Raw genomic sequence first — 17,391 nt, 5'->3', positions numbered from 1 at the left:
AAAAATATTCTTTGCAGGCAATGGCTTTCTGTTGAACCTCTCTGAAGACTGAGGATTGGCAAAGGCCTGCCATTCTCTTTATTGCTATTTTTGTGAACTGCAGTGACGTGAGATTTTGCACCAATGACTGATCACTTGTGCTAATCTTTTTTACTTGCGACTGTACATGCTTAGCTGGAGGCATACTGTGAACAAATTTTCTTCTAGGCAAGCAAGTTTTATTTTGTTAGTATACTCTAGCTGGCTTGTAGGTGAAGCACTGAGTGTGAAATGTTGCATACATTTACCAGATATGCAACAGTGGTCGGGCATGGATGGTTTGCTTTTCTTTGAATGGCTGTGCATATGCTATAAGAGAAGTAAAGTCAGAATTTTTGGGCTCTGTGGGGACCTAAATAATCTAGCAGTCCGAAAAATTGCGTGAACTTTGCAAAAGCTTTTTACTCTGGAAAATTGGGCTGAACAAAATAGTGCATTTTGCCCTGCGTCATAATCCGCTTGGCAGGGGTAATACTAGTATAGCGTGTGTTTGTGCCTGAGTCGTGCTTTTGCAGGTTTCTGCGCTACACTGCATGTCAGATGCCGAATTGTGCGGTAGTACAGATATGCACATTCTCCACAGCACTATAAACTTTTCTTCGCCAGTGAACTGGCATGGGTGGTGTCCGTCTGTTACTGCTCATCTCTGAGGGTATGTTGTGGCCATGACCAGGGTGTCTGAAGCGGAGAGGCAATAACCATTGGTTCCCAATGCTAATGGAGTCAATTCCTAGAGAAGGCACATATAGCAGGGGGCGGAAGAGAGCCAGGTAGGCGCATGATATTTAGGAAGTTTGCAAAAGTAGGGTGGCTGTAGCTTGCACAGGATAAGGTTGATTGGAGATAATGGGGGAGGATATAAATGGGCCTCAAGGGATTTTTGTAAAATTCTGATATTGATGTGCCTTGTATTTGGGTGCATGCATGTGTTGTGTGTAAACCAGTTCCTCGGCTACACAATGACAATGCGTTGATGCTGATGCCTCCTTAGGCTTCTAAGGAGGAAGCCCACCTGCCACCTAGGTCACCGTGACCTTGTGGAGTCATTGCAACCTGCCCACCATGGCTGGTGGCATTCGGTAGGTTGGGGCGACCTAAAAGAATGAAAAATCAGCCCCTGTCTGTACCACTTAGGTATAACAGGCTTAATTCAGTTACGAAATAATAGAAAAATTAATGATTGGTGGTGAGAGGTTGCTCTCCCTGAGCTACCTGAGTCTCTGAAGCCTCATTGGTGGCTGTGTTTGAAAAACAGTCACCTGCTGCACCACTGTGCCAGGAGCGGTTTGAAGACTCCCCACGATGTAGAAACTCACAGATCCCTGTTTGGGATTCTTGCAGGAGTGGACAAGAACATAAGGTACGCACAACCATGGTTTCACTGGCTACAGTTTGAAACGTCAACAACATGATACACACACAGCGTAGATGAAGAAGGAATCTAGTAATACAAGAGAACGCACTTGTGTATCTCGTACATTGGGAGAAACACTATTGTACAATGAAGTTAAGATTCATTCCGGAAAAAACGCAAGAAATACATGGACACTGAGACAGAACCATGTCAAAGTGGCCAAACGATGCTAAACGGGGGATGTGCTAGCGCACCTTAACCAGGCAAATTTGGAGCCTTTCTTTTTAAGGATATCAGTTACATGCTTCAGATCTACAAAGGAGGGTAACAGTGGTGCACACACAGAGAAAGAAGCTTGCTCAATGGAATCTGCACAAATGCTCAGGTATTTAGGTGACAGCATACACTTTCCCTCTATACAAAAGCACCATCAAGCAGGTTTGGTTAATAGGGAAGGCACCAAAAATAATTTAATTCAGGAGCCTGCACAGGGCAGCTTGAGCGAAACGTGCAGCTTGTATACAGCTATAGAAATACAGTATAAACTCGATAGTGCCGCGAATCTTCGTAGCGTTTGTTTGCTTATTCTTCAAAGCTGCATTTGTGATCGTTTTGCGATGCAAGACGCGACCAGGTTTATCTCGATTGATAGCATACATGTGGAGCCGGTTCTACGTTGTTCCAGAATGTTGCAGTAACTTTGCACGCCGTATCTCGAAGGTTCATTACCAGCTTTAAATTTTGCACGGCCGAGTTCGACGACCGCCGAGTGATTCAGTCCATTGTGGGGTGCAAGTCAGCCTAAATAAAGAGTTTTGTTTAGAAGCCCTCTTCGCCGTCTTCTTGCACGCGAAGGCGCGGATCTAGGGCTACTGCAGCTCTTGTTGCGCGTGGTATGACGTTGAGGCGTGTTTTTATACTCTTGTCTCTTCCGAAAAATAAATGGCTGTTAGAGCAGTTCGTCGTATGCGTGCGTGCGCGCGTGTGTGTGTCGTCCGTCTGCTAGTTCGTTCTTGTGCAAAGTTAGCGCTTTTCGAAACCGCAAGGATGAAATACCAACTATCCACAGTAGTAGCTCTTCTGATAATTGCCTAGGTTTCCTCCCAATAAAAATATTTCGGGTTCATCGATCGCTACCTATGGGCAAGAGCGAGGTATCGTCTTGCTAAACTAAACAGTTTTTTTTTGTGTGTGCGCATCAATCAATCAAATAATCAATCAATCAGTTTATTCTGCTCTGCAAAGACATTTTACAGATTCAGTCCTGCCGAAGCCTCATGTATGGCAGCGCCTGGCAGCTAGGTAGCGGCAAGTCGCGTGCGGCGCTTTACAAACCAAGATTAGCAGAAAGCAACAGAAAAATAGGAACAGCAAAAAAACGTTCAAACACATCACACTTCACAGTAAACTGGAAAAAAACGCTGAATCCACTAAACTACATCAACAACAAATGTATATCAGGCAATGTAGCGATGACAGGCGATAAACTATACCAAAAACGAAGTTAAATGTCAGATGAAAACAGATGAACGCAATAGTTTTTTTTTATTATAGTTTATAATTTGTACTCACAGAAAATGCGCTTGACGGCAACACATTTAGTGACGAAGGAGCATAGAATGCACGAGTTCTTTTACTATAGCGAGTGGAGCAGCGGGGAGTCGTTTTGCTTTTTATGACGGTCATATACTCTCTACACAGCTACCCTGGTAGCCTCCGTGAGGCGCCATTTTCGCTTTGTGCTGTGCGTGCGCGGAGGCAGCACGCACAGCACAAAGCGTGTAAAACAGTGCAAATCGTAAACACTGTTTTTTAAGATTGAGTGCACTATGGAGTTGTCTGTTTTGCCAACGAAGCGCACAATTCCCATAAACTGTTACGCCATACCTTAAAACACCGCAACTCAAGGCATGAATTATTGCTTTTCTAACCGAAAAAGGCATGCAGTATCTAATATTGAACAGCAGGCAAGAAAGAGCCCGTAATTCCTGACAAACATGGTGAAGGTGAGAATTCCAAGATAAGTCACTATCAAACAGCAAACCGAGATATTTTACGCGGGAAGCATAAACCAGAGATGTACAGGAGCACGGGGCACAATCAAGATGTATGTAAAAGTAAAGACCGGTCAATTCTTCAACTTCTTTAAAGGGTTACAGAAGCATATCAGATTTGTTTTGGATACGTTAACGTTGATAAGATTGTTGGCGAACCAGTCCATAACTTTTGTTGAAGTACTTTGAAGATCATTGATAGCATCAGAAAAGTGCTTTGCACAGGAAATGATAACGGTATCATCAGCATATTGAAACAAACGACCGGGAACTGTGTCAACTAGATCACTAACAAAGATACTAAATAGCAAAGGGCTCAGAATGGACCCTTGCGGGACACCCGCGTTGATATCAATACAACTACTGCGAAAATTGGCGACAGACTAGCTGCCGTCTGTTCTAACATATGAAGTTTAGTTAAGAGCAGGCTAGATGACAAACACTGTCAAAAGCTTTACTAACGTCTAGAAACAATGCACATGCAACCTGGTTAGACTCGAAAGCGAAATTCAAAGTGTCAGCAAAATTTTCAAGAAGAACCTGGGTGCCTTTGCCCTGCACAAATCCGTACTGGGCAGCAGAAATGACACCGTGTCTATCCAAGAAACCCTGCATACTCTGAAGCAAGTGTTTTTTGGAGATCGCTGGCAAAATTGAGATGGGTCGATAATTTTCTACCCTATTGCGTGCTCCATTTTTGAAACATGGAATGATAATGGCGGTTTTCATTAGGACTGGTATTTCGGCTGTTGAAATAATATGGTTCAGTATTGTCAGTAACACACATTTAAGGACATGAAAATTTCTGCATAAATCAGCAATTAAGATGCCATCGATGCCAGGAGATATATTGGCTTGCAAGCAGACGTTGAAGGTCATGTTCCGAAATAAGAGGCAGGTAGGCGGATTCTGCCAAAGAGTGCTTCAAGGAACATGTGTTCGGATGTGGCCTTGCTACGCCAACTACACGAGAAAAGTAACTGTTAAATTCTTGCACAATTATTTCACCCTCGCTTGAAAAATGTCCCAGAATAGACCTGTCCTTGCACATGGCAGAGTTCTCACCTCGTAAGTCGTTGACAAGCCTCCACGTTCGTCTGCTATCAGAACGTGCATCGAAAATTTTTTTCCGGCAGTGTATCCGCTTGGCAAGCCTAACCATCGCATTGACTCTGTTTCTGCATATCTTAAACCTGAGTCGCAACTCGTCGCAAGAAGGCGCACGCCTTACTTGCGTCCACAGTAACTCTTTTTCTTTAATTGCTGCCAATACTTCCGCTGACATCCACCGGCTATCAACACTACGCTGCTTAATATGGAGACACCGCGTGGCTGCCTGTTTAAATTTTTTGAACAGTTTGACGAATTCTTCATACATCTCACCAGGAGGCACGATTTTTAAGAAATTGAACCAGTCGTATTGTGCTATTAACTCGTCCAATATTTTAGGGTCTGTGACAGTAATTTCTTTTCTGCAAATCATAGTAGACGCCAGGCAAGACGGTTGGGTGAAGTCGCAGCAGATGAAGTAGTGATCAGCAAGTTTTTGACATAGCATGCTAAACGTATGTATGCATACATACGTTTAGTTTCTTTATTGGCTCTGAGGTTTTTGTCCTGCTCGGTTGCATAAAGTCATTTTCTCTCCTCCCCCACCTGATCCCAGGTGACCCACCAGGGTGCATTCCCGAAGGTGCTGCAAACGCTAGCGCAAATTTCGCGTTGGTACGCGTTCACTGAACATACTGCTGCGTGAAAGTCTATTGCGCATGTGCCTGTTTTACAGCTGTATTTTAACAGTTGCATCGAAAAACAGCTGAGTCGCAAAACAGTCGCCCCCCCCCCCCCTTTTTTTTTTCTCACTTTTGAACAAGTAGCGCCATATCGATCGTCCAATAGTATCAAAAAGAGAGGGAGCTAAGAATCATTCTTGAAATAATGCGGCTATAGATTGGAAGTCTTCAATTCGCATTCATCGTTTTTAAGTAGACAATTATAAAAACCAAACTTTGTCATATTTATATAATAACTAGAATGCATATCATTTTTCACTTCTGCGCAAAACAGTCTGTCCTCCGCTGAACTGACACAAATTTGCAGGAGTGTCTGTAAACGTTCGCGTCAAAGTTGTTACGGTGTTGTCTAATGTGCGCAGATCGGTTTGTCCGTCAGGCACACATCCGTCACCAAAAAGAGCAAGCCCTGAGTCGTTCCATGAGCGGTGTACGTTGGCACTGAAACGCGCTCTCAAACTCTGGCACGTACGCCGCTGGAACGTTCACGCAGCTCTCGTCAGTCCTTAGAGTCTCGCTAGTGCACCTGAAGTAAGCCTCAAGCAGGAAGAAGAATTGCGCGTGAGACAAACGCTGGAAATGCGCGCCATTGCCGCCCACGTCTCGAGGGGTGTACCAGTCTTCCTGGGACATGGTCCGCGCCACGGTGCGCAGTGCCAGGGAGACAGCTGCCACTCGGACTGTTCTTTCGTAGCTGTTGCTGAGTGGGCCTTCGAGTCCGTCGCTGTCTCTCTGGGAGGCCTCGGTGAAGCAGCGTATTATCCGCTTCACGTTGTCCTGCGAGACGCCGTCCCAGTCGTGTCGAAGAACGGCGGACCATAGCAGTTTAGCCAGGGGTACACCCAAAACTGCCATGTTTATCGGACTTGAATTGTTCGAGACGCGCAGATAACTGCAAAGAAGAAAAAAAGATGCACTTCAAAAGGGAGTGTAAACGTTTTAAATACGAAATAACAGACGCGTCTTTAAGCTGAAGCAAGGATCTCGCCTCAGGATCTTGAAGCTGAGGCCAGCTGTCTCGCCTCTTCTCGTCCGTCGTCTTTCGCGCTATTTTTCAGTATGCCAGGATATCAGTAGGCTTGTTTGAATGTTAAGTTGAAGCGAGACGTGTTAGTGGTTCAACCAGCCGATTCCACACAGCACCTGTCCCACTTTTCGTCCTCTTCGTCCATACCCTCGCTAGAACGCTTTCTCCTTGTAACCTCATGCTCCCGAAGATTGTACCGTCTTTGTCAAAAGTAACCAGGCTGCATGGTTTGCTTCTAGCTTGTATAGTGGAGCCCTTGTGGCTTTCCTAAAGATCGAAAGGTGTTGGGAGGTAAGAAGACCCCCAGTCCTTACCTTTAACGGCCATTTCAGCTTCATGGAAGTTGTAAGGGCTCCACTGTACGAGCTAGACGCAAACCATGCAGCCTGGTTACTTTTGACAAAGACTGTACATTCGACTCACCGTGAATATGCATAAGACCGTACGGTGTCAAAGAAGGCCAGCAGCGCGAGTGGCAACTGAATCTAAAGCGTGAGCGATGGCAACCAGACAGGCAGAATTGTGCAGGATGAATTGCTTGGAAAAAGAGCAACCGACGTGCGTCGCATAGCAGGAAGCCATCGTGTTCTAGACCATAAGGCAATGGTGATTATCAGAGCAGATAACGGGAAATAAATTTTCCTTGAAAGCGGCCTATATTTATTTCCTAGTTGGTTGTACCGCACAAAAAAGTTTGAACGTGGCGTCGTTTCTGTTGCGAAGAGCCGTGCTGCTCGTTGACAGCCGCAGTCGCTTCGCCACAGTCTATCTTCACTATCATCATGCGACAGCGTAATGCCCCTTAAATACTTCCTATGCGCTGACTGCGTTAGAATGCAGCCAGGGGAATTGAAATTCTACTTCTTACGACTTTTACAGACGTCGCACTCATATATACGTGCCGAAAGCTGGTGAAAAGAGTCACTGTTTCTTCATGTGTACTAGTGCTTCCGAACCCAAATTTCTGCCAGGCTCCAAGTACTATGACAAGCATGGGCGTCCGGAAGGGGGGGCGGTTGCTACCCCCTGGAATTACGGATATTATTTATGCACTAGCTCCTTTTTGGTGCTAACCTGCCGCCGCCCCCATCCCCGGACATCGGGTGGCCCCCCCTGGAAAAAGTTCTGCGGGAGCCCTTGATGACAAGTAGTCAGTAAATTCTAAAAACTCTGCCGCTTGAGCGGTGGTTTATTTCTTTAGGCGATGGAAAAGTAAAGATCTTAACTCAAGTGAAAACATTTGGCGCCTGCATTGTAGGATAAAGGGTTAAGAGGGCTCACCAGCTACAAGGCAATTCAGATGTGAACTTTTTGTGTCGATAGATGGCAGCCCCTAAGTACCACAAAAAGAAGGTAACTTCTATTTCCCCTCCAGGTGTGTAATTCCACCGCGACACGAAGGTATTCGTTCTTCCGTGCACAAGAGGTACAGCCGATAACTTTTTGTGGATATGTAGCCAAAGCCGGGGGACCGACGCACAAGCCCCTCTCAAGCCATTAAGTAAAGAAGGGGTGGGAGTCAGAGAATGCACCTTTTTCCAGTAGCGCACCATTCTAGCTGCGGCCAGGTGAGGTACGTTTTCCGATTTGGGTACTTTAAGCTCCCTCGCATCTTTTCTGCGAAAATTCATTTTGCAAAGAAATTAGTGGCTCTGAACTTCCCCTATCTACTCTAAAAACGTGACCGATGGCACAAAATCAAACTAATTCCTTCCAACCCCCCCCTAGAGAACCTGACGGATATATCACTAACGGTACGTAGAAATTTGTCGACATACAAAATACCCTTTTACAAGATACCTCACCTGTAAAACGATGCTGGCACCTCCAAGTACAGTCGCCGACCGGTGTGCAGAATCGGATCCACTTTGCTAGCACTACCAGGCAAGCCAAGCCTATGACGTTTTTTTCTGGCCTCGAACTGAAACGATCGGCCCAGCAGCAAATTGCCGGTGAAGTCTACTGCCGTCGCCTCCGGTACCTCGACAGTGTCAACGCTTGAGGCTTCTGCTGTCAGGAGGGTGATACTGCTGATTAGTCTGCGGAGCGGATGTTGCGTCTCATGGCCACCTTCGGAGACCAGAAGTCCCGACGAAGCCTCGAACGCGACCGCGTCCACAGTACTCCTGTACATATTTGCGACAATTTGCTCCTTCTCTGGCGAGCCGTGTAGGTCCCAGTGCGCGGTGTTAACGAGTGCTGTCATGTCAGTCGTTAACTGCATGCACGCAGGGTGCGCATAGTCGGTGCCCTGTGTCGAAGGGATGGTGAGGTAGCTTCTGGCGACGGTGTGAGCCACGAGGTAGACAGCTCCGACGGCCCAGTTATCGCTGTCGGTGATTTCTCGGCGTAGTATCACCAGCTGGTGCGGTGCGAAAGACTCGACGCTCACGTCTTCCAGGGGCTCAACCCAGGAGAGGATGGATAGCGCTTTAAGGAACTGCTCTGCTGGCCACAGCTGGGATATGTTTGTAATCCCGTAGCGCTCTACTACACGCCTCTTAGGGTAGAGCGAGTGAAGGCGCTTTGCGAAGCCGCCGACGTCATCGAACGTGAGGAGGGATGAATTGGGTTCTCGCCGGGAGCTGCCGTCACTCGCCTGCCTGCTTGTTTCTCCGTTGCTGTTATAGGCCATTAATGCAGCGGCAATACACTCCACGCATTCCAAGTGCATTTCGGTGTTTAATTCCAAGGCGTCGTGGTAAAACAGCAAAGTTGCGGTGGAGCTGAGATATTGAATCTCTACCACCGACCGAATCTGGTACCTCAGGTTGATCATAAACAGGAACGCCAGCAAATTAGACTCGTTCAACTGAGCCAGCAGCTTGTTCGCGATGTTCCAAAGAGCCGCGGACATCTGAACTAAACGGAAGGGCACGTCGTGACCGTCCTTGTCCCGATGCGGCTTCGCAGTCGACGAGGCTAAGCAGCTGGAGTACAGCCCCTGTAGGAACATCCCTGCCCGGCTGCTGTTAAGCGAACGGGCGGAGAAGGCAAATCTATCCGCGGGAGCAGCGGCGAGTCCAAGGATCATTTCTTCGAGGCTTCTCAGCAGCATTTCAGACTGGCCGGTCCCGCTCTTGACGACACCGGCGCAAACGTAGGCGTACAAGTTGTCGCATGGCCTCACCGTGTCGTTCACGATGGCGACGAGCTGGCGACCCTCGGATGGGCAGCAGAAGGACGGGGACTGCGAGGTCTGCTTGATGCTCATTGCTTCCAGCGCCAAAGCAACAGCGATTATGGTCAGGAGGAACGTGCTGGCTATCAATACAAGCACTATCCGCGCGACCATAAGTCGCGAAAAGCAAAATAGGAATCGGTGGCGGTTTTCGTTACCGTGAACATAGACTTGGTCCAGGCCTTGTTCGTTCATTTTCTTCTTCTTCAGCCTACCGGAAAGTTCTCGAGCTACGATATTTACAAATGCATGTGGGAAAAAAATGGCAGGGTTTTAACTTACTTAAACATAGTAGACGTGCGGAAGCATGTGTTTAGCCTGATTGGCTCATGGTTTTGCTTTGTTGGGTCGTCAGTACGTCTGGCGACGATATTAGACTCACGTAAAGTTCTGATCGACGTTAAAGGGGCCATGACGTGGTCGTTCTTCATACTGCACTTTTGTACTTCAGTAACTAATAAAAGAGCCTATGTTTAAACTTCCAAAATTTGGGTGCCCTGGGCGCTGTATATTCCAAAAAACTTGATCGAAATTGAGACCGAGAAACTCCTCCCACCGGCAGCGGCCGCCAGAATGCTCTCGTGACGTCACAAGGGCATACACGGAACAACGTCGTCTGCTGTCGTTGCTGCAATGCGCGCAGCGAGGTCTCTGCCCCCTGTACTTCCGCGGGTGATCGAAGTAGCAGTCGTCCCTCATATATGAGTGACTTGGTGCCACAAAAGCGATAAGAGTAACGCAGCTTTTCTTCGGGGTCCGGTCACACTAGGCCGATGTGACGTTGTGACGTCACCACAACCTGCCCACCGGGTTGTGAGCAATCTGCCCGCTGTGGCAGGTGGCAGTTAAATTAATGATGAATCGTTAGAGGTAGCAACCTTGGTCTCACAATCCCGACTGGTGGTTGTGTTTGAAACAGCCGCCTGCTTGGGCAGTGGCGCATCTCTTAACCGCGGCACCACTGCGCCAGGAGTGGCATGAGGACTCCCAGAGACCTATGAATGTTAAGAAGAGAAGGACCAATTGCGCATATGACGGCACTAACCCATTAACGCTATCGGGATCGTTTTTACCGCCAGGCAAACGCGTTCTCGCACTACTGCGGTTAACCGCCCGCGAAGAAAATGGTCCTCGTGTTCAAAGCTTACGTGGAAGCTTATGGTGTCCCTGACGTTTATACAAAGCATGGAAACGCTCTTTGTCTCGAAGCAAATATTTCTTTCGTAGGATAGGACACTGCAGACAAATGGGTCGCACTGCATAAAAGAAGACATCTCTTGCTAAAACCGCTCAGCCATTAAGGAGGCGCCACTAAGGAAGCAAATTAGAATGTCGAAGTACGAATTACCGGTCGGCAAAGAGCGCTTGGACGCAATTTTCACTTCAAGAGGCACATCCTTAATTAAGTGTAACGATTGGTGTCACGCGTTGACGCCTGGTAAAGAATCTCAGACACGATGAAAAAAAAGAATGAAAGGAATAGAAAGTGGAAGGAATTCCCGTTCATTTGATTTTCTAGGAGTATAAAGGCTAGAAGCATTTATTTATATAGCGAGGAAAAACAGTTGCGCTGCCATCCGCTAGATGTGGGTGTTTTCTTTTCCGTAACCATATTGGCTCACTTCTTTAAAGTAATCGTTCCACTTCAGCAAGTCCTCTTCTAGCGCATCGAAGTCGTAGTTTTCGAAAGTTCCTCCGACTTCTTGAGGAATAAGGTCAGCAGGAACCACATCAATCAGTTTGTTCAGTTCGTAGCCGAAGAGGTGAATCTGGAAAAGTATTTTATTAAGTTGTGAAAGCCGCACCAGAATTGTGAGTAAACAGGTATATGCTGAAACTTTTTGAAGGTGCACAAAGAAAACTGTTTCTAATTTTGTGCTCTACCAAACAGCGCTTAACTTGCGTCAACAGAGATGTTTCTCTAACAGTTTTCCATGAAAGCGTAGTGGTCTTTGTATGACTTTCAATGTTATCTACACAGGCAACTCTAGTGGTGGCGCACCGCCGCGCTTCCGGCAGCCGAGCTGAGCGGATCGCAGGGTCATGGGCTCCAGCGGAGCAGCGATAGCGGCCTTTGACGGCCGCGGAAACAGTATCGATGACTGCGGTGATAAGGATTACCAGATTATTTTGCCGCCACTGCCAACAGGACGTGTTGTTTTCAACACCGTTTTTCTTCACGGCGACGTGCGAGCGAGGCCGTTCCAGGTCGAGGATTTCCGAGACGCCCTGGCCGAGACCGGTACGCTCCCCGACGTGGTCGCGTTGGGGGCGTACCAAATCAACCACGTGTGGGCGGTTACCCTGCGGAACACGGAGGCAGCAAAGAAGTTACTCGCCTTCAACGAGCTGCAAGTTAAGAAACGCCGCTGCCTCATTATCGACCCGGAAGACCAGCAGGTAAAGCTGCGGCTACACTGGATGCTTCACGGTGTGGCCGACGACGACATTCGGACGGCATTCGCGGCGTTTGGCAAAGTGACCGACGTTACGCGTGAGCGGTGGCGGATACAAGGCGTCAATGACAAGAGCTCAACGACAAGAACGGTCCTGCTGAAGTTGAAGCCCGGCTTGAAAGTGGATGACCTGCCACACCAGGTACGTGTCGCCGGAGAGTTGGCTCTTGTCGTAGCGCCTGGGCGTCCAATGCAGTGCTTGCGCTGCCATGGTACAGGCCACGTGCGGCGTGAATGCAAGGTTCCCCGCTGTACGAAATGCCGGCGGTACGGCCACGCGGATAATGAGTGTGTCCGCACTTACGCGGTGGCTACGGGCGGGGCGTCGAAAGACGACTCTGCGGAACTCCTGATGGATGTAGTCGAGGCTGAAGAATCTGCGAAAGGCATAGAGGAACCCGAAACGCAAGCAGGATCGACGGGCTCTTCGATGCCGGACGCAAGCCGATGCCGGACGCAGCCAGCCGATGCCGGACGCAGCGATGCCGGACGCAAGCCTGAGGGGGCAGAACCTACTAGAAAGGAGACGGAGGCGTCGAGCGGTGAAGTAAGCGTGCCAGCGCTCCAAGAAACCGAGCCAGCGACTCTGACCGAGGAGAACCTTGACCAGGGCGGCGCCCGCACGACCGGCGTCCCTGCCCCAGCGAAGCGGCCACACGCCCAGACCGGAACCGAAGACGACAAGGCGGAAGCCCCCAGCGTCGAAGAGCCGCCGGCAAAAACGACCCAAGGACGGCGGTCGTCCATCCGGACACGATCAAATGTGTCGACGGAGAGGAGAGCCCTTGACAAGCCGCCCCCGCTGCCAGGCCTGGCACCAGCACCGGATGGCTCCGGTGTCAACGATGTCGTCTAGCCAAGCGCTAGACGTGAAGGGTAAGCACCATGTTCCCGGCCTCTTTCTTCTGCATTAAAATGGCTCATGCGTTCCCCATGAAAGTCGGTACACATAATGTCAGGGGACTGGCAAGTAAGAAGAAGCAGAGCCAGGTGTACCGCCTTTTAACTGAGCACGACATTGACGTCCTGGCAGTGCAGGAAACGAAAATTGACGGGGAAGAGGAGACCGGGAGCATGGTGAGACGTTTCACGTCTAGGTTTTTTGCAGTTGTCGCCCACGCTGTAGGAACGTCTGCGGGTTGTGTCATCTTTGTAAAGAATGTACCGGGACTTGAGGTTCAGGCATATACGGCGTGTCCTTCGGGTCGATTTGTTTTGGTTGACCTCCTGTACGACAAAACATATTGGCGCATCATTTGTGTGTACGCCCCAAATGCGGTGGATGAGAGGACAGCGTTTTTTCAACGCGTACAAAAGCACTTCAGTTGTGAGAAATGCCTGATCGTAATGGGTGACTTCAATTGCGTCCTGAGGGGCTGTGACAAAACCAGTGCAAGGGCATTTAGGGACAGAAGCACTGAAGTACTCTCAGAAATTATAGACACGTGCAACCTCGATGATGTGGCCGAATGTTTAGAAGGCGAGCGTTGTGTGAGACTCACCCATTTTCAACGGTCAAGCCATGCACGGCTAGATCGCATTTATGTGTCACCGAACGTTATTTCAAAATGCAGTAGCTACAATGTAGTACCGGTATCATTTTCGGATCATTGTTTAGTGAAGTGTGGGATAGGGACAAAGAAACGAGGAAATCAGTTTTCTTGGGAGATGTGGAAATTAAATAATAAGCTCATTACAGACGACATCTTTAGCAGGAAAGTAAACGAAGAAATCAGTAAATTAAAGCCGAGCGGGGAACTGAAAGTATGGCAGCAGTGGGAACTTTGCAAACAACAAATAAAAATAGCAGCAATCGAAAGGTCAAGTTGCATACGACAAGAGGAGAAGCGTGAGGAGGACAATTTAAGATCTTTACTAGCTAGACTTCTCGAAAGAGAAAGCGAAGAGCCTGGCAAATGGATGGATGACATTAGGAAAATAAAAAATAAGATTGAACTCTTTGACGAAGAACGCTATCGTGGCGCACTGGTGCGGGCTAGGGCGCAAGATATAGCTGATGGGGAGACACCTTCAAAACGAGCGCTAGGAATGGAAAAAACGCATGCTCAACGAAACCACATTGAACAGATTGAATGGGGCGGGGCGTTATCTGGAGAAAGCGGGCATATCCAGCAGGCATTTCTTGAATATTATCAGGCGCTGTTTGCAAAGCAAGAAGTGGATGTGAGCGCATTCAAGGAAAAGTTTCTTGGCGCTTTGCCGCGATTAGATGACGAACAGAAAGAAAGGCTGCAGCTGTCGATAACTGCGTCGGAGGTCGAGCAAGCGATAGAAAATTTGAACCTGGGAAAATCTCCTGGACCTGATGGGTTAAGCGCCGCTTTTTACAAAGCATATAAACGCGAAATAGTGCCAGTACTGACAGCAGTTTTTAACGAAGCCTACAAAGAAAATGAATTGCCCCCGTCTTATGGTAAATCCCATACAGTGCTAATCCCTAAATCCGATGACGCAGAAAAGTTAAAGCAGGTCACAGCATATCGTCCTATCGCCCTCACAAACGTGGATTATAAAGTTTTCATGAAGATTTTAGCCTGTAGACTACAGTCAGTAATTCAGGATATAGTCGGTCCCCACCAGACGTGTGGGATCAAGGGACGCTCTATTGTTTCCAATATTCATAAAGCGAGGTGTGTGCTGGAATGTTGTGATTACACAAATAGCTGTGTAGCCATCCTTCAGCTAGATCTTGAGAAGGCATTCGATTGTGTTTCGCACGATATCCTGTTCTGCATACTCGACCATGTGAATTTAGGGTCCATTATTTGTGAGGGAGTGGCCTTGGCGTACCGGAGCTGCACGACAAGATTAATTGTCAATAAGAGTTTGGGGGCCCCCATTAGCCTGCAGCGTTCGGTGCGCCAGGGTTGTCCCCTCAGCCCTCTTCTATTCTGCATTTACATTGAAGCGTTGTGTTTGAATATCATGGAAAGTAAAAAAAATTCGAGGATTCCAGCTACAGGCAGCAGAAGTTAAGCTGCTGGCTTATGCGGATGATGTCGCGGTGTTCACAGTGTAAAGATCGTAGTACACGGGCCTGGAAAGAATTACTATCAGACGTGGATCGTCGTTAAGCAAGGTACGGCGAAGGCTAAGCAGTGGCGGAAGCAGCCAGCACACATATGTCTCCTGGGTGGCTGAGAGTACCTGCTTTCTACTCGGCGACCATTGCCCCAAGCCTGCCGTCATGGACCACACAGGGGACCCAGGTGACAGCTGATTCCATTTACCGAGCCCTCCCTGGTCGGAGTACAGAACCATAAAGAAGGGATTGAAGTTTTAGCAAAAACAGACCGCCTTTCCGAAGTCTCTTCAAGTGTCGCCGCCGCCGCCGCCGCGGGGAGACCGACGTTATCTTCCCCAATTGCTGTGAGCGTGGCGGGGGAACAAAGGGCTTCGTTTGCTGTGGCTCTTAGGCGAGCCAAGCACCGCGACGAGCTGGCGGGCATCGTTCGACAAGGGACAAGGAACCACTTAAGGCCGGTTCACATGCAAGCGACTAAGCGATTGAGCGACGCGTCGCAGCGAAAATTTCCAACTTGTTGAAACCTCGCCGCTCGTCGCAGCGACGACTCAAAACAGGTTTTTCCGCCGCGGCGACAGGATTCGCTAGCATTTTCGCTGTCATGTGAAACAGGCTTACGGCGTTTTCGTGACCTCGCGTCCGGCCTCGAGCGGCGGGTGGCATTTGATGGTTAACAGATGTCGGTGACCCGCAGAAACCTTCGGCTGGCCGGGGGCCATCACCTACCGCATTCAACGCTACCTCGACGACAACCTTCTTTCCCTCAGACTCAACATGTGACGGGGGCGTGGCCCTAAGTGCAGTGGTGTGTTTGTGCGCACAAGTTTGTGTTGTTTGTGATCTGGGCCCCTCCCACCCCGGCGTGGGCGTCCTCAACCTAGGGAATTTAGGGAAGGCGAACAGTATAAATGTCGAGAACGAATGCGGCAGAGCAGCTCACTTCGCCTCATTTTGAGCTCACTTTAACCCTCTCTTGAGCCTCCCTTCAGTTTCTAACCATGTTGTAAAAAGATGTAAATAAACCCTCTTGTAATCTTCCTCCCATCACCTAACTCTTCGACTTGACGGCACTCATGTCCTGGTGGTGGTGGGAACGGTGTCGGTAGCTTGACCACGGTTCCGTCAAGCGAGCAGCAGCAGCAGCGAGCTAGCAACGACGCCGAACCGAATGACCCATCATCGCCAACAACGGGTGGCAGCGCCAACAACTGGTGGCAGCGGTGGGATGAACCGGGTAACATGGTGCTGCATCTGCGGGTGAGTGTTTGGTTTTTGCTTTGGATCCTCCAGGCTTCAAATTCTGGGTTAATAATTTGAACTGCTGGTTGATCGGGCGTTTGTATGTCTGTAGCACTGGGATAGTTGCTCAGAATCACCATGAGCGAGCAAAGCCAATATCTAAAAGCAGCGACCGTGGACCTGACGAGGTTGACGAGGACAGAACTGTTGTTCTTGTGCGATGAGTTAGGAGTGGATGTGGAGGAAAGAGCGGAAGATTCGGATATTGTCCAGGCAATCCAAAACTTGGAAACGGAAGAAGAGGATGATTTTGAAATTGCTTGGGATAATATGCAGAAGTGGGCAAAAGAAGAGCAGCGTAAAACAGCTGAGGAAGTACAGCTACAGGAGCGTAAAAGCGCTGAGGAAGCGGAAAGAGTGAGACTAGAGGCACAGCTACAGGAAAGTAGAAGAGCTCGGGAAGAGCGTATGCAGAAACTAGCAGCGGAGCTAAAAGAGCTTAAATTCGAGGCTGAGAAAAGGCGGCTCGCAAAGCTCAACGGGCTTAATGGGGACGAAGTAGCAATGAGTGACGCTATCTCCGTCCAGACAGGGCCATCAATGTTCCAGTCCATCGCCGAGTTAGAGACGTGCCGCCGTAAGAAAGGATGGCGAATTGGCGCACAACAGGCATGGATGGTACACGACAGAGCGCGGCCAAAGTAGAGAGGCTACAGAGACAGTCTCAGAGTTAGCTAGGTGTAACTCCGCTAGAGCTCGTTCAGAAAACGAGTGGAGAGGGCACGGATGGCGTCGGACAAAGCCGAGCCAAGAGAGACTTCCCAAGCGAGCTAAACAGACCGTCGCCCAGTCAGATAGTCGCAAAACAGCGAATAAGGGCCGAGAAACGGAGTCTAACCGGCACCCGCGGTTTAGAAAAGAGAGCTCCGAAGAGAGGCGGTGCAGTGAGAGTAGGAACCGTGGCCGATTTGGTTAAGCGCGAGGACGCTAGAAAGGGGCCTGTACAGGCGACTAACCGGCACGGGTGTGAAAGGGATAACTTCCCCAAAGGTAGACGTTTCGAAAAGGAAACAAAGGGAAGCCCTTTAGTGATTGAGAATCGTGGCAACTGTGAGTTAAAGCGTCACTGCGGCGTCAGTGAACAAGCCAATGTTGTGGCTACCTCGGCGAATAAAGAGTGTGGAGCTGCTGTTGGGTTAAAA

At 48.9% G+C, this 17,391-nt stretch overlaps 3 protein-coding genes across 4 annotated transcripts in view; 1 reads left to right on the top strand and 2 right to left on the bottom strand.

Annotated features, from left to right (window-relative positions):
* Positions 1-3,211: 3,211 nt before the first annotated feature.
* On the bottom strand, positions 3,212-10,542 carry LOC149371916 (uncharacterized). The gene is made up of 2 exons (XM_089566226.1): positions 8,073-10,542; positions 3,212-6,132 (listed from the first exon to the last, which is right to left on the bottom strand). The coding sequence occupies exons 1-2, from the start codon at positions 9,641-9,643 to the stop codon at positions 5,631-5,633; spliced, it is 2,073 nt and encodes a 690-aa protein (XP_089422352.1). The 5' UTR covers positions 9,644-10,542; the 3' UTR covers positions 3,212-5,630.
* Positions 10,543-10,707: 165 nt separating this feature from the next.
* LOC149371914 (alpha-tocopherol transfer protein-like) overlaps positions 10,708-17,391 on the bottom strand; it is a 34,812-nt gene continuing 28,128 nt past the window's right edge. Inside the window, exon 7 of one of the 2 annotated variants that reach the window (XM_089566223.1) lies at positions 10,708-11,217. In XM_089566223.1, the coding sequence (XP_089422349.1) occupies positions 11,029-11,217 (189 nt within the window). In that variant the 3' untranslated portion in view covers positions 10,708-11,028. The remainder of the gene's footprint in view (positions 11,218-17,391) is intronic. The other variant, XM_089566224.1, reaches the window with a different exon arrangement.
* LOC149371915 (uncharacterized) lies at positions 12,008-13,863 on the top strand. The gene is made up of 2 exons (XM_089566225.1): positions 12,008-12,780; positions 12,864-13,863. Exon 1 carries the CDS (start codon positions 12,095-12,097, stop codon positions 12,758-12,760), a length of 666 nt encoding a protein of 221 aa, XP_089422351.1. The 5' UTR covers positions 12,008-12,094; the 3' UTR covers positions 12,761-12,780; positions 12,864-13,863.

This window comes from Amblyomma mixtum, chromosome 1, assembly GCF_055824585.1.
Source record: "Amblyomma mixtum isolate Tamu chromosome 1, ASM5582458v1, whole genome shotgun sequence".
In the NCBI taxonomy this organism is placed as follows: domain Eukaryota; kingdom Metazoa; phylum Arthropoda; class Arachnida; order Ixodida; family Ixodidae; genus Amblyomma; species Amblyomma mixtum.
This window is presented reverse-complemented; position numbering and strand designations above follow the sequence as displayed.